At 42.1% G+C, this 27,433-nt stretch overlaps 1 protein-coding gene and 1 long non-coding RNA gene across 3 annotated transcripts in view; both read right to left on the bottom strand.

Annotated features, from left to right (window-relative positions):
* Window positions 1-27,433, bottom strand: part of LOC135729808 (phosphatidylethanolamine-binding protein 4) — a 166,883-nt gene that overhangs the window by 21,505 nt on the left and 117,945 nt on the right. Inside the window, exon 5 of the mRNA XM_065247670.2 lies at window positions 7,428-7,473. Coding sequence (XP_065103742.1) covers window positions 7,428-7,473 — 46 coding nt within the window. The remainder of the gene's footprint in view (window positions 1-7,427; window positions 7,474-27,433) is intronic.
* Window positions 570-3,293, bottom strand: LOC135729809 (uncharacterized). 2 transcript variants are annotated; one of them, XR_012337962.1, is made up of 3 exons: window positions 3,277-3,293; window positions 1,506-2,846; window positions 570-1,395 (listed from the first exon to the last, which is right to left on the bottom strand). It is a non-coding gene; the product is annotated as an uncharacterized lncRNA (long non-coding RNA). The 2 variants fall into 2 exon arrangements; XR_010525764.2 differs by lacking the exon at window positions 3,277-3,293 and having other exon boundaries at window positions 1,506-3,270.

The following is a 27,433-nucleotide window of genomic DNA, read 5'->3' as shown; positions in this document are numbered from 1 at the left end:
CTATCCAGTTTTCCCAACTGGGCATCTGATGTCTAAGACCTTTCTAATCTGATATGTTTTTGGTGTTTATGTAGGCTAGACATTTACCCGCGCGGGCGCGTCTTCTCGCGTGAGATGTGTTGACTTTAGATTAACGATTGAGACGCGTCATGCAAAAAAAGCGGTAAAAACCCGACCGTGCATTCCGTATTGTTGTCACGGGTGCCCTTCATATGGGTGAACACTTGTTTAAAAACTGCTCGCGCTTTGTCAAAAACTCAATTTGGTCGCAGTTTGGAGCCCTTAGTGCCCCCTGATTGCCCACTCGACCAATCCCGTCTATGGATAATTCGGCTCCGTTATATACATACTAGTGTTTCTACAGCATTGTACTCAAACAACAAGATATTTATTTACCGTTGCAAGACGTTCAGCTGCCTCTGACTGCTGTGGAACTTCAGCTCGCTGCACTCAGGGGGCGGAGTTAAGATGTTTGACAGACAGTTTGAGCGGTGTCGTGGAATTTTAGCCGCATCAAATAATACTCACTAAGAGTCAAAGTCAAGGATCACACAGACACACTGTCGACAGAATTTTCTTTGTCTGAATTTTATATATTCTGCAGAATAGGCTCTCACCCCCATGGTGCAAGAAGTTTAAAAACCTAAGAGCCCCGATCACAAGGTTGAAGACACATTTATAGTAAGATGCTGAAACACGTACAATCATCCGTTTCTACGTCATTTAGAAGATAGCCTTCAGTTGTCAGTGATTAAGAGCAAAGACCGTTAAACATAATCATAAAGGACAGTACATGCTGGTACATGATGTTTAAGTCCTTCCTTGGACATTGTACTTGCTGAAAAGACAGAAAGAGCATAATTCTGTACGTTAGCAGAAAAACATGATCTCCATATGAATCACAATTTGTGAGCTTCAGATTGTTATTAAAAAATGAAAAATAGGATGAAAAATAAAACATAATAATATGAAAATAAAAGCATAATAAAAGTCCTCCACTACACTCCTCCCTTTTTATGATTTATTCATAACTTCATTTACTGTCATCGTTACGTAGCTCTGGTTATTACCCTTAACCATAGTGTACATATAGTTCTGTGCAGTTGCAAAAGTAAAAATGCACACACATAGTATGATCATGAATCTCATTTTTGAAAGAAGAAAAATAGTTCGTTTTCTTGAAGAAATTGAGCACAGTTAGAGTTGGGGTCGTGAGCCCTTGATGATTCCGGATTGAGCACAGTTAGAGTTGGGGTCGTGAGCCCTGAGCACAGTTAGAGTTGGGGTCGTGAGCCCTGAGCACAGTTAGAGTTGGGGTCGTGAGCCCTTGTTGATTAATTTCCTTTGTAGGTTCGGGTTTGGTAGGACCACACGGTGCAGTCGTGCCAAGCTATCCTGCTTTCTTGTTCGAATGAAATTATCTTTGTGTCTAAATTAATGTGGGGTCTCAAAGCTGGTGTTGTAATTACAGTTATTAAGCTGCAAGCGTCGTGTCGATTACCCACATTAAAGATGTCGTGTGCGTGTGTCCAAACCAAACCCAGAATACTGGAGTCGTCCTCCAATACTTTGTGAGCTGTTGCAGTTCTCTCGTGTCGTTCTTCGTATAAACTTGCAGTATACAGGTATCTGTGGTTCCCACCAATACGAAAAAGTGGTCCGTAGCAGTCGACTAGCCGTCCTCCCTTTGGTTTACACCTTGCAGTCCCGGACCAAACCTCCGGCAATGGGCAACGTGCACCCAGGTGGCACGCTCCGCGACCTTCACAGCGGTGTGAGTCGTCAGCAGAACCTGAAATGGCCCCTCCCACCGTCTGGCTTTCCAGGATTTCCTCCTGAGGTTCTTTACCACCACGTAATCCCCTGGTTTGATGTTGTGTAATGGTTCTTCTACTGGACGGGGTAGGGCTGATTTAACCTGCTTTGGAGATATTTTGAAATACAGAGGACATAGAAATACAATATTGCAACATGTCATTTTCATTTTGAAGAGTATCGCATGTCACCGTGGTCCCCATGTGTCAACCTAGCAAAATGGGAATAAAAATGTTTAGGTAAGCAAGGTTTTTGATTTGGACCCATCCAAATCCCTTCAGGAGTTTTGGTTGCTCCACACGATTTCCATAGAGCTATTTCTGTTGGAAGAGAAAATGTTTGCATGCTTATTAGAAACTCCTGTGGTGTTTCGGCTTCCTTTTCCTGGGAAATCTGTGTAAGAGAAACGTTTTTGTTAGTAGTCATGAGAGATGCTTCCGCATCCGTGCGTGCATTTCCTCTGGAGATCACGTCCTGTTCCTTGGTGTGTGCTTTGCATTTGCACACAGCTATTTGAGAAAGGAGTAAAATTTGTTATAGGAGAGAAACTGTCAGTAAAATCAGCAGTCAATGTAAATGGTTATAGATTGATTAGTAGCAAGTTGACAAGCTTGTGTTAGTGCATGCAATTCAGCCACCTTTGCAGATTTCTGAGGTGGTAAGCATCCGGATTTCACTACTTCAAAGTCAGACACAACTGCCCACCCCATCCTATCTATGCCTCTGTCATCTCTGGAAGAGGAACCATCCACATAATATGTGAGGGTGCATTTAGGTATGGGTGTGTCAGCAAGGTCAGGCCTTGGTGTGCATACTTCCCGTAGGGCAGACAAACAACAATGTGGTGTACCTTCATCAGGTGTAGGTAACAATGTCGCCGGGTTTAGCACTGTACATCTTTCAACTGTGACATTAGACATCTGAAACAATGCACAGGAATAACGCAGCCATCTTGCTGCAGACAAGTGAGATGTGCGCTGTTCAAGCCCTGAGACATCCTGGTAGGCCCCTGGCCACCGCATCAAGGCGTCCTGAAAAATATGTAACTGGTCTCAACTTGTCACCATGTTCTTGTAACAAAACAGATGTCATACAGCCATTTCTTTCATCCACAGTTTGAACAAAAGGCTTTTTCGGGTCTGGCAAACCTAAAGTGGGTGCCTGCTGTAGTGTCTGTTTTAGTTCCACAAATGCCTTTTCAGCCTTCTCTGTCCATTCTACCTTCTCTGATGGTGCCAAAGGTTTCTCATAAATCATATCATGCAATGGTTGTTGCATCTCAGAATAGTTAGCAATAAAAGTCCTGCAATAAGATGTCATACCCAAGAATGACATCACCTGTTTCTTTGTAATGGGTTTTGGTATGTTAGCTATTGCCTCTATTCTCTTTGGAGGGAGAGACTTACCCATTGGTGTAATTTCGTGTCCTAGAAAGGTTACTTTCTGGACAGAGCATTGAACCTTTTTGGGGTTGGCCTTGTGGCCCTCCTCAGCTAGATGAGTGAGCAGCCGTATGGTGTTGTCTGTGCACGATTGTCGAGTCGGTGCTGCCACCAAGAGGTCATCCATGTACTGCAATAAAGCAACATCATCATCCAACACAAGTGTCTGTAATGAACAATGCAATGCCGAGTTATAAATTGTGCGGCTCTCGCTATACCCCTTAAATGTAAAATCAAACCAAAACTGGCTATCAGAATGGACAGGAACTCTGAAAAATGCACTTGAAATATCCACTACACTGAAAACCACTGGCCATCAGCTGGTATCTGTGAGAGAATTGTGTAAGGGTTTGGCACGTGAGGTGCTCTTGCTTGTTCCACAGCATTTCCTGCTTGGAGATCTTGAACAAACCTCCACTCTGTGGGCTGACCTGCATCCCTGACCTTTTGTACAGGAAAAATGGGTGTTCTCACCGGTGAGTGTAGGCAGGGAATAATTATCCCAATAATGCCTAAAATACTGGCCTTATCCCCTCAAGCGCCTCCCTTTTCAGAGGATATTGGGGTTTACATGGTCTATAATCACTCTTTGGGGTGATAGTTACTGGTTCACACCCTTTAATCAAGCCCACATCATACTTGTCTTTAGCCCACAGGTAATCAGGTACATTGTCAAGAACTTTTTGCGGTAAATCAATACTAGCACACGTCATGTGTACTGACAAACTGTTTTGTGAGTTGAAATCTGCAGAAACAGCTTTCTGTATTACAACTCTCTCTCTCTCAGCCATGAAAAAGCAGCATAATCTCTTCTGTGTGCTGATAACTGCTCTGAGAACTGTATGCTATCTGCCAATGGTTCCCAATCAACAGCCTCGCTGCAGGCCTTTGCAAATTCACCTGCTTTTCTAACGGCTGACTAGTATTTTTTGCAATAGAGATGTGGGGTACTGAATTGTCAAAATCAAAAATGTGTTCCTGCTTTCCTGTCAACTGAACGAGTGCCACACACCATGAGTCATTCCAGCATATATGGGTTAAAGTCAAAACCCTCTGTCTTTACAGAAAACCATCTCTCTTGCCACTCTCTCTCTGTTATTTCAACAGCATGAGCGTGCAATCCATGTTTTCAGCTGGAATGACCTCGCTGGCTTGTGGCAATCTTATCTTCCCTTCAGCATGCAACTCTTCATTCAGAAAGGCCCATTCATACACATATACAGACAGAGACATACATATAGATGACATTCTGGGATCCCAACAAGAAATATTCAGGCCTTGGTTGTTACATAAGATGCTAGCATTAATTTTACACATCAAATCCCTCCCCATGAGGTTTACCGGACACGCGTCAGATAAAAGGAACATATGCATAAACTTGTTACCGTCATGCATACAACAGAGTGGAGCAGTAAATTCTTCCCTCACTATATGCCCCGTAGCACTCATAGATGAGTTAAACTGCCCACTCAAGGTGACAAATGGGAATTCATCTTTGCGTATGACAGAGTTAGTCGCACCAGAGTCCACCATAAATAACATAGCCTGTCCCTCAACCATTATTTCTTCGAGAGGCAGTTTAGAGTATGCCTCTCTTTCAACATCAAGCAAAGCAAGTTCTTCATTGCATAGAGCGTTTCTTTCCCTTTCACACACATCAGAAAAAAACAGAATTAGCAAGCAGATAATATGGCATTTGAACCGCAGAAAAAACAAGATTGGACTTACCCGCCTCCGTACGATGCTCCCCTTCCCCCTCCTGGCTTCAGTCGCCCCTTTCTTTACACACCGGCAGGTTTCCCGTGCTCCCTTGGTATTCCGGTGTCCCTTTAGTTTTCAGGAAATGGAAACATTGGTTTTTCAAATGTCCTTTCTGTCCGCAATACCAGCAAACATTTTCTTTCGGATCTCCTCTCCTCTTCTCTCATTCTCTCTGCTGCCCGTTCTCTCGGGAGCGTTGTCCTTGCGAAGAGAAATTGCGTTGTTATGTTGTGGCTGTGCCCATTCTCCTATCTTGGCAAAAGCTTAAGATAGCTGTTTCTCTGGTGAACGGCTTCTCTGCTGTTTCCTTAGGCCTTGCCTCCCGTTCCGTCTTTATCTGAACATCATCTTTGTCCTCTTAAAAAGTGCTGTCAAGGATGTGGATGATCTCTGATTCTGGTCCACGTGGCAGTTCTTGCATCGGCGGTGGCGGGGGTGCAGAAAGTGATGCTTGTCGTGCTGGCTGTTGTATCTGTGTGGCTTGTTGAGCTGGTTGTTGTATCTGTGCGATTTGTTGAGCAGGTGGTGGTGGAGGGCGACGTTGTGGAGGGGGTTGGAGGTCATCGTCCAAAAGCGGTACCCTTGTGAATTGGAAATGTACCCCAGGTGGGGTACGTGCAGGTGCATAGGGAGGAGGAAAAAAAAAAAGAAAGTTAGGTTCATCATGTAATGAATCTGATGTAGGAAAAACATTTGCTTAATGTTTAGCTCTGACTTAGTCTGAGTCAGTTCGTCCTTGGTCTTTATCTTACTCTGTGCTCTCATTTCTCTGCCATCCGCAATGATTTTTCCCTTAATAAAATGAGTGCTTTTACACTCAGTGTTCCTTTAGGAGGAAAATCATACCTTTTCTCCCAGATTTTACGCTTTCCAACGCCCCCGTGCCCTTTGATTTGATCACTCGAGCATACACGCCATTTTCCAGATCCATTGACTTTGTACTCCCTTTCGAATTACCCTGACCCATGGTCACGAACGAAATAACGCTTACCGTATTATCTATTCAGATGCCACCACAACGGTTCTTTTCCAGATTCCGTCAGCTTTGACTTTAGAAATGGTTGAGACTCTCCCTTCCCTTAGGCCTGGGGTACGGAGCCCGAGACCTCTTGTCTCAGGGGTGATCAGTCAGTCTCTCCCAAACCTGGAGTCTACAGCTGTGGAATCCGCATCCTCGTCGCCATTATTGTCGTGGAATTTTAGCCGCATCAAATAATACTCACTAAGAGTCAAAGTCAAGGATCACACAGACACACTGTCGACAGAATTTTCTTTGTCTGAATTTTATATATTCTGCAGAATAGGCTCTCACCCCCATGGTGCAAGAAGTTTAAAAACCTAAGAGCCCCGATCACAAGGTTGAAGACACATTTATAGTAAGATGCTGAAACACGTACAATCATCCGTTTCTACGTCATTTAGAAGATAGCCTTCAGTTGTCAGTGATTAAGAGCAAAGACCGTTAAACATAATCATAAAGGACAGTACATGCTGGTACATGATGTTTAAGTCCTTCCTTGGACATTGTACTTGCTGAAAAGACAGAAAGAGCATAATTCTGTACGTTAGCAGAAAAACATGATCTCCATATGAATCACAATTTGTGAGCTTCAGATTGTTATTAAAAAATGAAAAATAGGATGAAAAATAAAACATAATAATATGAAAATAAAAGCATAATAAAAGTCCTCCACTACAGCGGATCCAAAAATATTTAGTTTTTTAATAATTTTATTTGATAAATATATTTGTAAAACACACATACAGAGGTAAATGTTTAACAATAGCATTAATTTATATATATAAAATAATAATAATAAAACACCTCCAAAACAGGGCACTTCGGAGTGTAAGGACAAAAAGGGCATGTGTTCTGCACAGGTTGAGCCCTATCTGTGCACGTGCCTGCCTGTTTGGATCCTAAGGAATGAATGGGGCTAGGCTAAATGCTAACACATTCACGACGCACTGTACAAAGATTAAGTGCACGCATTGAAAAAAGATTGGTATGTAATAATTAATCTATGTTGAGGTTAGAACCTAGTAAAATATTGAAAAACGGTGGTGTTTTCCTTTAAGGTACAGTAATGTACCCAAAAAGCTACAACATTGTATTATGTTTAGTATAAAGGTACAAAATGGAAACCTTAGGGTACCACCCCAGCAACAGAAAAGGTACAGTTTTAAATCTTTTTTTTTCTGACAGTGTTCACAACTCTCCCCATTAGCCTACATTTCTTGAAAGATATCAGTTATAGCACTCCTTACCAAATAATAATACAATTATATATCTGTAGCACAAACTATGAAGGAAACGTTTAGTTTAATACTGTTTGGGGGTTGTTTAAATCTCTACCTGCAAAGCTAAGCAAAAGAAATACATTTCTTAAGAAAAAAACAAATACTGACCAGATAGTTCATGGCCTCTGATGTCTCCATTCACAAGTCCAGATCCCTGCAGAAACAAGCAGTTAGTGTTAAGTGTGTGTTTGAGAGAAAGTACAGTGTTAATGCACAGTTTCTTCTCCTCTGGTTCTGAATTAAAACACTGAGGGTCCAGAGATGTGTTATTATTCACTATTCATTCAGTCATCACCCGATGGCCACAAAACAGCAGCTTAGCCGCAGTTCAGTTCAACCAAGACGCTTCAGGATCTCTAACCTAACAGGGCTTAAATGTGTCGATGCTGGCACCGCTCGGGATCTGCAATATTTAATATCCTGAGACAAAGCCAATTCCCAGGCAAATTAAGTGAGTGATTAGATTTCAGAGTGGCAAAATCCCATATTATTAATTGTATATTAACTTTCGGTTGCCTAGGAACAGAGATTCAGATCTTTCTATGAGTTATATTTTATACCATCCCCCAAAGGGCAATCCTATATTTGTCATGTTTAAACTCATATCCTCAAGCGGATCCTTTCACTGTTATGAGCCCACTGGCATATTTGCAGATCCGATTCCTCTGCGCTGTACATGTACATTACTCAATGCAATAGCCCTGCATTGTCCTTGTATGTTTTATAAAAGGATAAAGGAAAGTTTGTACTCTGAACCTGTTAGATTGGGAAGTCCCTGCTGTTAAATACCTTGCATGGTTTGTAAGAGTTGAAAAAGATTGTTATTGTCAATCAAGCGGTTCCTGATATAGAAAACTCAAAACTCGCCATCGCCTCCTACAGGACAACAGAAGTGATGATAGTTTTCATGACAGGTGATGGGGTCAAGGGATAAATCACTCTATTTATTGTTTTTCTGTTGTATTCAGGCAAATAGTGGTTTTAAATTCTGCCAACATATAAGCTACATGAATAATAAATAAATGTAATTATTAATTTGAACTTTAAAGAGGTTGGTTTTACTGATATATGTAAGCTATTGCTCATGTGACAGCAAGGTATTTTTTTGCAATGGAGGGTAATTAACTAATATGTATTTTTTTTGTAAGTCTGCTTTGCTACAATACAAAATGTAAAAAAAACCTGTAGAAAAAAATCAAATGAATTGTAAAAACATATAAAATTTTATCAAGTACAGTAGGGGAGAGCGGGGCACAAAATAACGCTTTTTGTTATTTAAGTTAGATTAATCATTTTTGTACACAATCACCACACACATCTCTGCTACAAATGAACACTTAAAGTTTATTCAGTGAACAGTAAACGGTCAGTTAACGGTTGTTTATGCTCTCAGAAAAAAAGTATCTGGGACAGTACCCTTTAAAAGGCCTATACACTGTATATACAAGCTGGCTTATTTTCAACCCAGCACTGGGTCAAAAAGGGACAAACCCAACCCAGTGAGGTTGTAATTTAACCTATGTTTTAACCCATTGTTGGGTCAAATATAAACATCTGCTCATTCCTTTTTGACCCAACACCTTTTGTTCTGAGCGTGTAAATGATCATTTAATCATTTAGGTGATGCTTTTATCCAAAGCGACTTACAATTGAGGGGAACAATAAAAGCAATCAAATAAGCAAAGAGGCAAGTAATGCAACTAAAGTCCCAATTAGTTTAGCAAAGTGTATGTAGCATTGTTTTTCTTGTTTTTAGTATATAAATAGGATATGAATCTGTAAGTGCCATTAGTGGGTCAAGATGGAATTGCAGATGACACATAGAAATGTAAAAAAAAAAAATGTACTGTGCAAAGATGAGCGTTAATCTGAATGACGAGTATCACTGTCGAGCTGTTTTGCTTCATTTGCAACAATTACTGTACATTGAAAGTAAGAGACAGCTTTATTTAGAAATCCTGAAGAGTTGTGCTGCCCGTGCGCTCTGGAGCTCCGTTGCCATGGCAACAGGTGGACAACAGAGCTGGGAGGGTGAACTCTTTTTTGGTTTCCCACTCGATCTGTTTGAAATATTCTCACTCGCCCCGTTACAGAAAACTCAACACTCCTTTGTGCTGATATATTTTAGGAAGGGTGATATTCTCACTTCGCAACACAGATAAAAAGATTTAAATATCAGAACATGTGAACCGTTGGCATATTGTGCACAGACGGCAACATTTGCATTGTCGTTGTGCAATGTGAACCTGTCAACAACAGGATGGAGACAATTTTTGGAAAACCTGTTGCGGTACACAATCTGATAAACAGTCAAAACTGAAAGGATAGGTGACTCCAAAATTAAAACTTTATCATCATTTATTTACACTCATGTCATTTGAACCCCCAATGTCTTTCTTTGTTCTTCAGAGCCCAAACACAGATTTTTGTAAAAAAAAGTCACCATCCACTCCCATTACTTGGTGTGGTAGAAATAACGACGACGAATTAACAATAAACAGAGATCTTTAATATTAAAAAACATATACAGGCAGGTAATACACATACTCTATGATATACAAATATAAACGGCATTATAACGAGAATGAACAGAGGCAATGGGAATACAACAGACTTAAATAATAAAGAAAGTGTGAAAGATGGCTGACGGTGGGCACTGGGCTGTATTCATGGACTACAGTGGGCATTGGATTGAGTACAGGGACATCAGTGGGCACTGGACTGAGTACAGGGACGGCAGTGGGCATTGGAATAAGTATAGGGACGGCAGTGGGCACTGGACTGAGTACAGAGACGGCAGTAGACACTGGAATGTGTACAGGGATGGGAGTAGGCACTGGACTGAATCCAGGGATGGCAGTGGGCATTGGAATAAGTATAGGGACGGCAGTGGGCACTGGACTGAGTCCAGGGATGGCAGTGGGCATTAGAATAAGTATAGGGACGGGGATGGCAGTGGGCACTGGACTGAGTACAGAGACGGCCGTAGACACTGGAATGTGTACAGGGATGGCAGTAGGCACTGGACTGAGTCCAGGGATGGCAGTGGGCATTGGAATAAGTATAGGGACGGCAGTGGGCACTGGACTGAGTACAGAGACGGCCGTAGACACTGGAATGTGTACAGGGATGGCAGTAGGCACTGGACTGAATCCAGGGATGGCAGTGGGCATTGGAATATGTATAGGGACGGCAGTGGGCACTGGACTGAGTCCAGGGATGGCAGTGGGCATTGGAATAAGTATAGGGACGGCAGTGGGCACTGGGCTGAGTACAGAGACGGCCGTAGACACTGGAATGTGTACAGGGATGGCAGTAGGCACTGGACTGAATCCAGGGATGGCAGTGGGCATTGGAATATGTATAGGGACGGCAGTGGGAACGGGACTGAGTCCAGGGATGGCAGTGGGCATTGGAATAAGTATAGGGACGGCAGTGGGCACTGGGCTGAGTACAGAGACGGCCGTAGACACTGGAATGTGTACAGGGATGGCAGTAGGCACTGGACTGAGTCCAGGGATGGCAGTGGGCATTGGAATAAGTATAGGGACGGCAGTGGGCACTGGACTGAGTACAGAGACGGCCGTAGACACTGGAATGTGTACAGGGATGACTGAGTACCATCCACTCCCATTGTTATGGCTTGGTGTGGTAGAAATAACGACGACGAATTAACAATAAACAGAGACCTTTAATATTAAAAACATATACAGGCAGGTAATACACATACTCTATGATATACAAATATAAACGGCATAATAACGAGAATGAACAGAGGCAATGGGAATACAACAGACTTAAATAATAAAGAAAGTGTGAAAGATGGCTGACGGTGGGCACTGGGCTGTATTCATGGACTACAGTGGGCATTGGATTGAGTACAGGGACATCAGTGGGCACTGGACTGAGTACAGGGACGGCAGTGGGCATTGGAATAAGTATAGGGACGGCAGTGGGCACTGGACTGAGTACAGAGACGGCCGTAGACACTGGAATGTGTACAGGGATGGGAGTAGGCACTGGACTGAGTCCAGGGATGGCAGTGGGCATTGGAATAAGTATAGGGACGGCAGTGGGCACTGGACTGAGTACAGAGACGGCCGTAGACACTGGAATGTGTACAGGGATGACTGAGTACCATCCACTCCCATTGTTATGGCTTGGTGTGGTAGAAATAACGACGACGAATTAACAATAAACAGAGATCTTTAATATTAAAAAAACATATACAGGCAGGTAATACACATACTCTATGATATACAAATATAAACGGCATAATAACGAGAATGAACAGAGGCAATGGGAATACAACAGACTTAAATAATAAAGAAAGTGTGAAAGATGGCTGACGGTGGGCACTGGGCTGTATTCATGGACTACAGTGGGCATTGGATTGAGTACAGGGACAGCAGTGGGCACTGGACTGAGTACAGGGACGGCAGTGGGCATTGGAATAAGTATAGGGACGGCAGTGGGCACTGGACTGAGTACAGAGACGGCAGTAGACACTGGAATGTGTGCAAGGATGGGAGTAGGCACTGGACCGAATCCAGGGATGGCAGTGGGCATTGGAATAAGTATAGGGACGGCAGTGGGCACTGGACTGAGTCCAGGGATGGCAGTGGGCATTAGAATAAGTATAGGGACGGGGATGGCAGTGGGCACTGGACTGAGTACAGAGACGGCCGTAGACACTGGAATGTGTACAGGGATGGCAGTAGGCACTGGACTGAGTACAGGGACGGCAGTGGGCATTGGAATAAGTATAGGGACGGCAGTGGGCACTGGACTGAGTACAGAGACGGCAGTAGACACTGGAATGTGTGCAGGGATGGGAGTAGGCACTGGACCGAATCCAGGGATGGCAGTGGGCATTGGAATAAGTATAGGGACGGCAGTGGGCACTGGACTGAGTCCAGGGATGGCAGTGGGCATTAGAATAAGTATAGGGACGGGGATGGCAGTGGGCACTGGACTGAGTACAGAGACGGCCGTAGACACTGGAATGTGTACAGGGATGGCAGTAGGCACTGGACTGAGTCCAGGGATGGCAGTGGGCATTGGAATAAGTATAGGGACAGCAGTGGGCACTGGACTGAGTACAGAGACGGCCGTAGACACTGGAATGTGTACAGGGATGGCAGTAGGCACTGGACTGAATCCAGGGATGGCAGTGGGCATTGGAATATGTATGGGGACGGCAGTGGGCACTGGACTGAGTCCAGGGATGGCAGTGGGCATTGGAATAAGTATAGGGACGGCAGTGGGCACTGGGCTGAGTACAGAGACGGCCGTAGACACTGGAATGTGTACAGGGATGGCAGTAGGCACTGGACTGAGTCCAGGGATGGCAGTGGGCATTGGAATATGTATAGGGACGGCAGTGGGCACTGGACTGAGTACAGAGACGGCCGTAGACACTGGAATGTGTACAGGAACAGCAGTGGGCACTGGACTGAGTACAGGGACGGCAGTGGGCATTGGAATAAGTATAGGGACGGCAGTGGGCACTGGACTGAGTACAGAGACGGCAGTAGACATTGGAATGTGTACAGGGATGGCAGTAGGCACTGGACTGAATCCATGGATGGCAGTGGGCATTGGAATAAGTATAGGGACGGCAGTGGGCACTGGACTGAGTCCAGGAATGGCAGTGGGCATTGGAATAAGTATAGGGACGGCAGTGGGCACTGGACTGAGTACAGAGACGGCCGTAGACACTGGAATGTGTACAGGGATGGCAGTAGGCACTGGACTGAGTCCAGGGATGGCAGTGGGCATTAGAATAAGTATAGGGACGGCAGTGGGCACTGGACTGAGTACAGAGGCGGCCGTAGACACTGGAATGTGTACAGGGATGGCAGTAGGCACTGGACTGAGTCCAGGGATGGCAGTGGGCATTGGAATATGTATAGGGACGGCAGTGGGCACTGGACTGAGTACAGAGACGGCCGTAGACACTGGAATGTGTACAGGGATGGCAGTAGGCACTGGACTGAGTCCAGGGATGGCAGTGGGCATTGGAATATGTATAGGGACGGCAGTGGGCACTGGGCTGAGTACAGAGGCGGCCGTAGACACTGGAATGTGTACAGGGATGGCAGTAGGCACTGGACTGAGTCCAGGGATGGCAGTGGGCATTGGAATATGTATAGGGACGGCAGTGGGCACTGGACTGAGTACAGAGACGGCCGTAGACACTGGAATGTGTACAGGAACAGCAGTGGGCACTGGACTGAGTACAGGGACGGCAGTGGGCATTGGAATAAGTATAGGGACGGCAGTGGGCACTGGACTGAGTACAGAGACGGCAGTAGACATTGGAATGTGTACAGGGATGGCAGTAGGCACTGGACTGAGTCCAGGGATGGCAGTGGGCATTGGAATATGTATAGGGACGGCAGTGGGCACTGGACTGAGTACAGAGACGGCCGTAGACACTGGAATGTGTACAGGAACAGCAGTGGGCACTGGACTGAGTACAGGGACGGCAGTGGGCATTGGAATAAGTATAGGGACGGCAGTGGGCACTGGACTGAGTACAGAGACGGCAGTAGACATTGGAATGTGTACAGGGATGGCAGTAGGCACTGGACTGAATCCATGGATGGCAGTGGGCATTGGAATAAGTATAGGGACGGCAGTGGGCACTGGACTGAGTCCAGGGATGGCAGTGGGCATTGGAATAAGTATAGGGACGGCAGTGGGCACTGGACTGAGTACAGAGACGGCCGTAGACACTGGAATGTGTACAGGGATGGCAGTAGGCACTGGACTGAGTCCAGGGATGGCAGTGGGCATTAGAATAAGTATAGGGACGGCAGTGGGCACTGGACTGAGTACAGAGGCGGCCGTAGACACTGGAATGTGTACAGGGATGGCAGTAGGCACTGGACTGAGTCCAGGGATGGCAGTGGGCATAGGAATATGTACAGGGACTGCAGTAGGCCCTGGACTGAGTCCAGGGACGGCAGTGGGCATTGGAATAAGTATTGGGACGGCAGTGGGCACTGGACTGAGTACAGGGACGGCCGTAGGCACTGGAATGTGTACAGGGATGGCAGTAGGCACTGGACTGAGTGCAGGGAAGCAGTGGGCACTGGACTGAGTACAGGGACACAGGGCTGGAGTAGAGGTACAGAGTTTAGATCTGGGGCAAAGAGGATCCATAGAAAAAAATTCAATAATGTCATAATGTCTTTAGAACAGGAATCTGGGTTGAGGGAAAAGTTCAAACTCTATCAATGGTTTATCATTAGAGTCAACAGAAATAGCATGGACCAAGCAGAGACAGGGAAAGTGCATGTGCACCTCTTCAAGACGAGAAGAGTGAACGTGGGACTCGCGGCGACCAGCCGGGCGTGTGTGGCTTCCACGGAGAATAGCTGAGCGAGCGTAGAGCTTGTGACAATCAGGAGGGAGAGTTTGGCTCTTGCAAAGATCAGCAGAGCGAGCCGGGCACTCGCGAGGAACAGGTGTGCGAGGAACAGGTGAGCGAGCCGGGCACTCGTGAGGAACAGGTGTGCGAGCCGGGCACTCGTGAGGAACAGGTGTGCAAGCCGGGCACTCGTGAGGAACAGGTGTGCAAGCCGGGCACTCATGAGGAACAGGTGTGCAAGCCGGGCACTCATGAGAAACAGGTGAGCGAGCCGGGCACTCGTGAGGAAAAGGTGAGCGAGCCGGGCAGTCCTGAGGAACAGGTGAGCGAACCGGGCACTCGTGAGGAACAGGTGAGCGAGCCAGGCACTCGTGAGGAACAGGTGAGCGAGCCGGGCACTCGTGAGGAACAGGTAAGTGAGCTGGGCAGTCCTGAGGAACAGGTGAGCGAACCGGGCACTCGTGAGGAACAGGTGAGCGAGCCGGGCACTCGTGAGGAACAGGTGAGCGAGCCGGGCACTCGTGAGGAACAGGTAAGTGAGCTGGGCAGTCCTGAGGAACAGGTGAGCGAGCCAGGCACTCGTGAGGAACAGGTGAGCGAGCCGGGCATTTGTGAGGAACAGGTGAGCGAGCCGGGCACTCGTGAGGAACAGGTGAGCAAGCCTGGCACACTCGTGAGAAACAGGTAAGCGAGCCGGGCACTTGTGAGGAACAGGTGTGCGAGAAACAGGTGAGCAAGGCAGGCACTTGCGAGGAACAGGTAAGTGAGCCTGACACACTCATTAGGAACTGGTGAGCAAGCCAGGCACTCGTGAGGAACAGGTGAGCGAGCCTGGCACACTCGTGAGGAACAGGTGAGCGAGCCGGGCACTCGTGAGGAACAGGTGAGCGAGCCGGGCACTCGTGAGGAACAGGTGAGCGAGCCAGGCACTCGTGAGGAACAGGTAAGTGAGCTGGGCACACTCGTGAGGAACAGGTGAGCGAGCCGGGCACTCGTGATGATTGGATGAGGGGAAGGAAACGGGGACTGGTTTTGGGTGAGCTGAAAAACTGTACTGGTTTCATGTTGGTGCTGGTAGTTGATTATTGTTGTCCTCTTGCATAATATCAACCTCAAAATTAGAGCCATTCAATTTGAGGACATAATTTAAGAAATTCATAAAGGATAAATTGCATCGATCAGGATAAACGATCATTTGTAATTAATCACCCAGCCCCAACCGAAAGCAGCGATTTAAAGGGAAACATGCAGGCAAATCTAACAGAACTGTAACACCCATAGTAACCAGAAAACCATTTAAGCTACAAAATGTTAAATAAATAACTCCACTTAACTTGTGTCATATATTTTAAGTGTCCTTTAGACATTTACTCCTCTACTTACCTCTTGTGAATATCGCTGTTGTGTGATTTTGGGTGAATTATACCCTTAAGAAAGATCTTGAGGGACAAATTATGTTTCACGCATTAACTTTGAACCAGCCAGCAGTGGGTGGGCAGTCTCCACAGGTGGACCGTTGGGACAGAGTCAAACCTATTTATCATCATATTTACACTTAAGATGCCCAGCATTCCCTCTGAAAGATAATGTGGGTGTAACTGCAAATGTTAACAAATTGATTGAATATAGTCACACAAGATAAAAAAAAAAACTATAGAATCTATGACACAATCTTTATCAGGCAAAGATTAAGGCTGATGTATTTTACACATAAAAGCCACTGAAATGTAAAATGACAAAACAATACAGTCAAAACAATAGTTATTCTGAATCAAAGTAGCATTGAGAGAGCTGTTCACATCAGTGAATGAAGACGAATCAATAAACAGTAAATGTCCTTCAGTCATTCTGCCCAGTAAGTGTTTTTCAGATAAGTCACGTGGTTACTTTTGAGGGCTCTTAAAATTCTCCACATGTGAGATACACAAAAGAACATCAACAGTTTGTGAACAAAAAAGCGCTACACACGCACATATTCAAAAAGCAACAGGGCACTGGGGCAGCCGTCTTACTCCCGTATGGTTAGACAGATCCTCTCTAATGCTTTCATTGTGGGTAACACGCGGTTCACAGGTTGTAAACCCGATTGAGAAGACGGGCGTTTTAATTCAAACGGGGAGGGCAACAGTCAGGCATTATAATCCATGTTCTGAAAAGTCTGATATTGACACAGTTGACCTCTATTAATTCCTGCTGGCTCAGTTCATTGGCATGAACAGTTAAACTAACAACAACAAAAAAACTCCCAATATGGAGTAAAATCAAAGTTGAACAATAAAACAAATTTAATTAAACAGTGTCTCATCTCCTACCTACTCTCACTGTATTTTTGTTGTATCATGTGTAGAAGAGTACTTTAAAGAGTGCAAAAGCCACATGTCGAGTTTTGTTATAATCTTTAATTCTGATATTTAAAGTCCACATAAAATCAAATCTGACCATTTTTATTTTTTCATGTAATATTGCAGTGTTCATGTTACACAATTTATCCGTATAAGCCTTAGTTGTTTTAAAAATGCATGTGCTCTCGTAAACTTGAATCAAAATCTGAAAATGTCCTTCCGTCCTCTTGTAGCGATTATTCTCTGATGACGTCAGCTAGACGGCTTGGGCGGAGCATCCGTTAACTCCACCCCTCCTATTGTCAGTCTGCTGCAAGTTTTAATTCTGAATGAAATGCCAACTTTCTATGTACAATCAGGAAGCCACGCCTGCTAGTTTCCGCGTATGATATTTCACTTCACTCGAAAATATGTCCCAAGAGGGAAGTAAAGTAAATTGCAACTTCTAGTTCACAAGGAATTTAAACCTTTAACGTCTATCCAGGTTTTAAACAGTAAAACATCTTTAAATGTCAAAATATAAATCAAGAAAACATATAAATCATTAGGGATCATGAGGGATGCGCTGGTGAGGAAATTTTCCCACTGATTAAAAGAAATATGATTTTCTTCTTTAGTTTTAGACCATAATAACTGGACTATATTGTAGAAAGAAATAAATCTTGTATTAACAAACAATCTTTAGGTTTTTCTCTGTCATTGTCCTGTAAATAAATGTGCTATTTTACTGCGGTCACGTGACTTCCGCTGCCCTGTGCTGAATGCTACAGCTCACATTCAACTTGTTTTTAAGTGCGCAGGTCGCGCTGTATAGTCGCACATCTGTTATTCAAATTGACAGGAGCATGGGACGTCACAGACCAACTAACTATTTTCTTAATAAACTATTAGGTGTGTTCGACTTCATGCGGCGCTGCGCAGACCGATCGGCGGCTGACTTGAAACAGTGCATTCCGGTTAGTAATTTTGTCCGACTTGAGCTGGCGCTAAATGCACGTGACTGTGTCATATGGTTTTTAAGTAGCATGAGAGCTTTGGAGAGTAGCCAGCTAGCTCAGCCGGTGCTCTTTGTGATTGGTCACCTCACTGATGACAATGATCACGTCCATTTCAATTTTAATCCAACCTTCAGTTCCACAAATAAACATTATAAATTCAGGTTTTATTACAGGAAAAAACAAGTTAATATGCATTAAGTAAGGAATAATTGACAACGGGCCATTGAATTATAAGAAAATAATGCACACCCAAGGTGCAATGCGGGTTACATCGCGGGTGTGCATTATTTTCAAATAATTCAAAGAACCAGAGTCAATTATTCCTCTTATACCACGGTTACCACAAACATTGCTCCCGTGCCTATTTTTAAGACATTTGACAAGTGAGGTGTGCGGTTATCAGAAATTAATGCATACCCACGGAACATTTATCAGCCAATCAGAATACAGCATTCAACAGACCCGTGGTATAATATGTTATATTGTGTCGTGTAATAAAATATAAAAAAAATACCAAACTCTATTGGTATTTTAATAATATAGCCTTGTTTCCCGTTATTTTCGGGCATACAGTATAAGCAACTATTAAAATATTCGATATACAATGTTTCTGCTTGCAACTTTTTATTAAAAGCTTTGTTTTTATCAAATTCACCATTTAATTCACTTCATTCGCGATTAAAAAAAGGAATCACGGCACACACGTCACTACGGCAAGCAGCAGGTGTCCGGCTTGACGGCTCTGTCTTCAGCTCTTCCCTCGACTGCAAGCGGAAAACCTCGCCGATCGGTCTGCGCAGTGCTGGATGATCTCGAACACACCTACTATCAATAAATAAGTTAATTGAAATGTAACTAGGAAGCCAAAATAAACCCCTCCCCTAATAATTTTATTATCAATCGATGAAAGGTGGGTTTACACGTCTTAATTAGATGGGTCCAGCCCCAACAACCCCCCCCCCACCCCCCATAATTTGCAACATGAATGCGTTGAATTGTCTTTGAAATACTGCCACAATGCAAAAAAAAACAAAAAAAAAACAGGGTAAAATATGACCCAGATATGTACTTAACAGGTTTTTGAGATTCACCAAAGAACACTGAGTCTCCCGTTCAGTTTTCTTTAACAACGAGAGAGGAGGTCCTGCTGGGGCAACAGTGTAACAGACGGGAGGGATGGGAACGAGCGAGCGAGCGAAAGAGAGAGAGAGAGAGAGAGAGAGAGAGAGAGATGACAGATGGTGTTCACAACTCTATTTCTGATACTGGACCTTCAACATGAGCCTAGTCCCTCCCCCTCCATATTCTCACACTGACTCTCTCCAAATCTCTTCCCGTCTCTTCCTAAATTCCCCGATCTCATTCGCTCATGTCTTCAATCCCTGCTCGATCTGATTTTGCATAGTGAGAGATGCTGGGTCAAGTTTGTTGACCTCGACCCTAAACCCTAACTTCAGAGAGGAATGAAAGGTGAAGATAAATGAAGTAGAAGCACTTCACCGTGGTTTTAAATCTAAACATCACATTACAACAGTAAAAGTATCCCTAAAATCTGGAATGTTGTCCCAGGGTCAACATCTTTCACTTGAGAAGATATCAGGACAGCAACAAATCCCTCTCTTGACTCTTGCAAGCATTCTGTCGTTTAATATTTTCTAAAAAGCTGTCTTTTCTCATTCAAATGGATTTTAGGATTTTCTTAGATGTAGGTCATGTGATTAAATGACATAATCCTTGCGTATGCTGTTGGAATATAATGTTTTTAATTCTGTTCTTGAAAAGGTTAGAGGCAACACACTGTCGTGGTGGTAAATAGCTTATATTTTCTTTTTGTCAGGATTATTAGGGGATTAGCGGGCTTTTGTAAAAAGACGTTATCTTGCCAAGGCAACATTCGTTCCAACATGACGCTTTTCAATATCAGCAGCACATTTTAAAAGCGGTTGTATCGTATGAATGCTGAAGTCAGTACGATTCCCCACCTTTGACTGAAATGAGCACGGTATGAAGCCTAAATGTGCATTGTTCAAGAGTTCAGCGTGATCTTATGCTCCAGCACCTCAACACGTCTCGAAATTAACTCACGCCATGTCTTAATTCACGTGTAACCCGACCGTGTCACCTTCTGAACCTGGAGTACAACAGTTACCATAGTGATATTCATTACAACCATTACCTTATTACCCACCTCACTGGCCTAATAAATTACAACGCTTACATCCATTACAGCAAATGTATTTAGCAAATTAGTTATTATATTTTAAGACTTGAACACAGAATTCACTGCTGAGTACTCAAATGTAATATTTAAACCCAAATTTGTACTCGCTTTCATTTGGTCATTCTAACAATGGAGTTAAATGATTGTATAGCAATGGATTGCGTATTATCTCTATTACCCGACGAGGTAACACTTATTTTCTTAAGTTAAAGAGCACCAATTATCCGATTCACGATTTTACATTTCCTTTGGTGTGTAATTAGTCCATGTTAACAATGATATGCAAAAGGTACAAATCCCAAAGTAAACAATGACGCGAGTTATAATCTCTGTAAATCTCTTTTCTTGGACTACAACAAACACACAGATTGTAGGCAACAGTTTACTTCCTGGGATTGTTGATGTAGACAAGACCGACATTATCAGAATTCCTCCCGCTTAAGACTCACAGCCTGTAAGTTAACTCCTGTTAGCTTTGCATTGTGAGCAAATCTTTCAAACATGGTAAGGAGCGTCACATTTCCGGGTATTCAGGCCAATCACAAGGGACAGATTAGCTGGCCAATCATGGACACAGAGCTTTTCAGATCAATGAGTTTTGTACAAAATCAATGCGTTTGAGGAAAGCAGTATATCTGGAGCTACAAAATTGTACGGTATGTGGAAAATAATGTGTTTTTTTATAAACCACGCAAACATATTGTATTACACCAAATACACAAAATAATGTTGTTTTTTAGCAATGAAATAGGTGCTCTTTAATGAAATTTCATTTGATTTACTTCAAAAAAGAGCACTGCGGTGCTTTTTTTCTATTGCAAGGCAACCACTGAGGCAGCTGTCCTGTCAATCAAATATTGAAGTGTGAGCGCTCTTTTGTTGTGAACTGTAATAAGCAAAATCTTTAAAAAGAGGACGCTTGCTCTGACCTTGATTGAGGGTGAGAGGTGCACAAACACACAGGAGAGAGTGAGCGAGTTCAGTGTCTGGTTGTTTCAAGCAACTGTAAACCTCCGTCACCAAAACGTAAGGCCCACCTCTCTCCTCATTCAATTGGACAATAAAAAACGTGAATGACGTCTGGTGTTATTCCGCTTACAAAAGTGAGGCGTTCGGTGTGGATAAACAATGTGCATAATGATCACTGGCCATAGAAAACCATTAAAAAGGGCACCTGCCACGGCCATAAACGCGTCTGTGTGATCCACCCCTTACTGACTTTTTTAAATAGCTAAAGGCAGTTTTCAGTGTTTGATCAAAATCCAGATACTATTTTCTTTGGCTGAACCATTATTAATAATTTGAAAGAGCTGCGACCTACGGGTTAATGCACATAAGTTGTTAATTAATTTAATTATAGAATAAAATATAAAGAAATAAAAAAAAGCTTAAATATACATCATGGCTCAACCTTAAGGCCTGGGATCAGAACAAATACAAATCACTTACTGTTCTCGACTGATTAACTATTAAAGGGGACATATCATGAAAATCTGACTTTTTCCATGTTATAATTTTCAGTGCTATAATTGGGTCCTCTGTGCTTCTATCAACCTAGAAAATGTGATAAAGATCAACCCAGTAGTTTTGGTAAACCATTCTCTGCAAGCATGTGAAAAAAACAGGTAATTGAAATGTGGCTCCCCTTGTGATGTCAGAAGGGGATAATACCAACCCTTAATCTGCACTATCCAACCATGCCACTCCCATTTAGTGCAGAGATCAACTCATTAGCATTTTAAAGGACACACCCATAATGGCACATTTTTGCTCAAACCTATAAAGTGTCAATTTTAATATGCGATAATAAATGATCTGTGGGGTATTTAAGCTAAAACCTCACATTTGTACTCTGGTGACACCAAAGATTTATTTAACATCTTTAAAACATATTGTGAAATGTCCCCTTACAATAAAGATGAATGTATATTTATTTATTACAGTGAAGACTATGCTGTATTGCTTTACGTTTGATTATTTTCAATTTAATTTTTATACCTAAAAAGTACAGTACTGCTAGATCAACCTGAACAGCACTATTTCATCTGTATACTTGTTCTGTTGTATTTATTTGTGCTATTAGTCATAATTTGATTCTTATTTTACAACTAAATGTTTACTTAAAATAGGCCCTATTTGAAATGTATATGGAGATAAGCTTGAAGTTTTTGGTGTCATAACCTTGTTTAAAGTTACATGCATGAAAATGCATGCAAAAAAAATAAAATTACTTACAACCCTTGGCTATGTTAACTATGTTGGACTTGATGAGACTATTTTCAGTGCACTTATGTGTTGCTGTTCTTGTGTTGCTATAATTGCTTCTATTGTTATTACCTCACTTGTAAGTCGCTTTGGACAAAAGCATCTGCTAAATGACTAAATGTAAAATGTAAATGTGAAAAACATTAAAAACTAATCTGTCTGGTTTTATTTTAGTTCTTTTATATATTGTGGCAAGTGAAATTTTTGGCAGGGCAAATAAATATCTGAACCGCTGGCCTGACTGGCCCTGTATGGCACATTAAAAATGAGTGTGCAACTTTGGATGCTGTATTGCAATAGAATGAAATTACATTGTTACAGTCATGTTACGATGTTGAATACCTTAAAATCCTTGCTCTAATGACTCCTTAACTAAATTGAATTTATGGGGTTAATAATCAGAGAAAGTCAATTAGTGTCAGTAAAATTATGACTTTGCTAATACAAGTGAATGATTTCAAGCTTCAGAAGTGAGAACACTAAGGATTGGAGTGCTTGGCGAATCCTATAACCCACACATATTTCTGGTAAGCCTGAAAGAGTCTGTTATTACCCAAAAGATACTTTATTACCCACACCACTAGCTAACGAAATAACCATCCGTGACCCTTTTGAGCAGGATTAAGTTTAATCTAAATGCCAAAACATTACTAACTTCAAGCGGCGATGGATACGCTTGGACTCATTACGCGATGAGAACATTGAAAATGATTTACCGGTAAAGAAAGCCGATGAAGTGGGGGAGGTTTATAAGTGTGAAAATTCAATAAATGGTAATTAGGCCCTAGTGTAGTTTCACCAGCCTTCATCACCATATCGCCATCGCTCTACTAGTTAGAAAAAGAAATATTTCTGCACTTACATAAGCATATTCTAATCTCGTTTGGTTCTTCTGCTCCTATAAACTGTGTGATTTTTGTGTATGTGAGAAAGAGAGAGATACAACAGTGGAACAGAACGGAGAGGGAAGCCCCCGGTCTGAGTTCCCTAGGTAACCCTGTGGAGAGTGGGCAGAGCGGGGGTCCGACTGCCCGCCTGACTCATTTGGAGGGAATCCTGGAACACGGCGACTGCCCACTACACTACACCCCCGGCTTTATCAGCATACGAGCACATGAACAGCACTGAACCCACTCGCCTGCAACACAATGTCCTTCACAGACGCTGCCATTTCATCCCTTAGGCAGCAGGGAAACCCTGCATGTGTGTGAGTCATACCTGCACGCATGATAAAAGAGATAAAGCTGAGATTGCGGCAGTGTGACACAACGATAAGCATTTGCTGACTAACAGGAAGAGAGCAAACCAGATGAGTTCTGGAGGAGGACGACGAGGCATTAGAATATGCTATGCTTGGGAAGCAGAGACAAATGATCATATTTGGCCTTAAAGTCCCCCTGTGGTAAAAATCTAGTTTTTATTGTCGTTTATATGTCTATGTGCTGTTTTTAATAGGCTTTAAGACATGTGCAAATTCATCATTCAAATGCACTGTTGAGTATTTCACCCATAAAATTGCAGTTTTTCAAAGACAGTCTCAAAATATTGCATCGGTTTCCCACGTTAAACGTGCACTGTGAATGCTTAAAGTTTTACCTGTTAACATCATCGCTGAAAAAATGCGTCCTGCAGACACGCAACCCCGTATGAATTGTGCAACCATCTGGAACTGCCCAAACAGTGTTCATTTCGTTGACGAATAATTTTCGTCATAGTTTTCGTTACGATGTTCGTAAACGAGACGATAACTTAACATTAATCCATGTTGACGACAACTATTACAAAATTCTACTAACATTTTTGTCAACGAATAAAAACGAGACGAAGGGTGATCATATCAAAAATCTAAGTACGCTGAACGGCTTTCTTAGAGCAACCGTTGTACAAAATATAACACGCAGGTAACGTAATGATCTACTGGGGGATATCAGCTTGCTGCATATGTCATGAACTGTACATAAAAGTTGAAAAGAAGCAATGAAAATCATATGTATGGAAGCTTATCACATTAGATTTTGTCAAGGGTCCCTTTATTAAACTTGATCAAAACAAACGTGAAGCGTGATTGCAGTAGAGATATCCTGCAACTCATTTTAAAGGTAAGCACAAATGTTTTAGATATGCTGATGCTACTTTATCAGCTAACCTGAGCTGGTACATAACTTGAAAAAATTTAGTAATTTGAAATAGTGGTGTTACGTACTAAATCTGTCTTTTTAAATAAAAGTGAATTACTTCACGTTTTTAATGCATTACTTCGTATTGCACCATGAGTGCAATGCATGAACCGATAGCGTTGGAGTGCGAAGTACATTCAAACTGTTTGAAAGCATGAAGAAATTACTGTCACAGGAAAAACTTTTACATGTGCTATTATGATGCACAAAGATGAGTTTTAAGGGAGAAAATATCAACTAAAGGGGGACTAATTTAAAGTTATTATGAAATCAAAATTGACCTTGTTTACTTCATTTCTGGTTCTGTTTTATTTCACTCATTGATTTTACTGTAATTTCAATCTTTGACATAATCTTACTCAGTCAATATTAAAGATTATATTTTCACAGAATGTTCTTTACATTATAAATGATGATTTTATGTAGAAAACATTTCACAGCTAGAATTTTCCTTTGGTATTTCCTTTTCCTGTTACCAAGCTCTTGTATTTTTACTTTTTTCATTTTAGCATTTGTCATAAAGACAACTTCCACTCCTGATGTAATTCCAGTTACGCCCTACAGTTTAATCCTTGTCAAATATCCTGTTTCACTTGAAAAAAAATTATATTATGAAGTTTAAAGGGGGTGTGAATGTACCTACATATATAGAATATTTCTGTACAGTATTTAAAGAATAATTGACGATGGGCCGTTGAATTATTAGAAAATAATGCACACCCAAGGTGTTAATGTGGCACGACGCGAAGCGGATTGTACATTATTTTCAAATAATTCAAAGGACCGGAGTCAATTATTCCTCTTGTACCACGGTAACCACAAACATTGCTCTGGTGCCTATTTTTAAGACATTTAAAGGTTAGGTGTGTGATTTATAAAAAAATAATAAACACCCAAGGAACATTTCTCAACCATTCAGAATAAAGCATTCAACAGGCATATTGTATAAAGATGCATACTGTACTGTACTGTTTAGATACATTTATTTATTTATTTATTTTAGAAAAACTTATACAAGACATATATAAGACATAATCAGGTCACTTCTCCATAACTTTAGCAATGGGTCATCTGAAGTTCAAGAAATGCAATTTCTTCTGCAGTGCATGGGGGAAGACGAGGTTGAAAATAAAAAAAGAAAAGGTTATTTGGTGGTCAGGTCCAGCCAATTAACAGTGAATAGCAATTAAATCAAGCTATTATGAGGACTCAACAGGCTTGTAATAATCCTTAATTAACTCAAGGTGACAAGATGTCTCAAGGAGCATTAAAGGACATTAAAAAAGTTTGAGGGAGGTGTTTGGGGCCTGCATGGGTATGACTTCTGCAAATAAGGAACTGACCTCTCTTTATTTATGAAACTTAGAATGAGAGACAATAAAATTATATTAATTAGATATTGAATTAGAACTGGTAAGCTACACAGTTCTATACCATGATGTCAAATTTCTTTTATAACTACACCATTATACTTTTTTAAAGAGTGCTTCCGGTTCTTTGTAAACTGTACAAATTCAAATACACAGTACAAATATCAAAAAAATTTATTTAAATGTTGAAAAAAATGAGCTTAGAAAATAAGTCTAGTTTTTAGACAAAAAGCATTAAATTTAAGTGAATTTGTGCTTAAAACAACCAAAATAATAATAATAATAAATCTGCCAATGGTGTAAGAATCTAAATCATGAACTTCTCTTAAACACCTAATTCAAGAAAAAAATTGGCAGATTTTTTTTTTTTTTTTGCTTGTTTTAAACACAAATTCACTTTAAATGTATATTTCTTTAAGGATTTTAGATATTTGTACTGAAAACAAGACAAAAATATTAAGTAAGAAAGTCATTTTTTGCAGTAATGCAAAATTCATCAGATTATATAAAATGGTTCTTTGCAGGTTTTTAGTGGAACCAAAAATGTTTCTTCTATGGCATCGCTGTGAAAACTTTCTTTTTAAGAGCGTAATGTTCCACTCAGGCAATCCGGAGGACACCAACATTATCATTTTAATAAAGTTAGATGCTAAAACCAAATGTACAGAACTGACATTATATCACACTTCAAGCAAACTTTTAAAATCCACCATATTCTAGGGACTAAATTGGGTTTTACACGCAATGTCTCTCTCTGTAAAGAGGCACTACTGACTCAATCACAGCGGTGGCTGTTTAATTCTTGTATTATAATTGAGATAGAAGCAGCTCAGAGGTTACAGAAACTGCTGCGGAACCAGGAGCACTTCACGGAGAGGTTAACCAACCCCGCGGCCCTCTGGGAGATGGAGTATGCTGTTAATTTGACGAACGTGGGAAATGAATGCTTTTATGCTTTTATTGACGGTGACCAGAAAACGGCCTTTGCGGGAATGAAAGGTTTTTAGTCTTGCGGGCGCTCGGCTCACTGCGGCAAAACAATGCCACTGAATGCATTTGTTGGAAGAAAACTAAGTACATAATTGTTTTGTCGGTAATTACGGGGGCAAAATGTTTCTTCATTAATCCCCCCCTTTTCATGGAAATTGTAGAATGAGAACATACAGAAGTGTGAGTGCCACGACGTGTTACATGTTTAATGCAATGAATGACCAAATTTACAGGCGTATTACATCGAGGAGGTCTTTTTAGTTCCATCAAAAGGGTTTCACAGTGAAGAGAGAACTTGATGGAATCTATCGATCAGTAATGGTAAGGAAAAAAATGAAGTTTGTTTGCAGCTACATATATGTCTAAAAGGTAC

The sequence above is a fragment of the Paramisgurnus dabryanus genome, chromosome 11, assembly GCF_030506205.2.
Source record: "Paramisgurnus dabryanus chromosome 11, PD_genome_1.1, whole genome shotgun sequence".
NCBI lineage: Eukaryota > Metazoa > Chordata > Actinopteri > Cypriniformes > Cobitidae > Paramisgurnus > Paramisgurnus dabryanus.
This window is presented reverse-complemented; position numbering and strand designations above follow the sequence as displayed.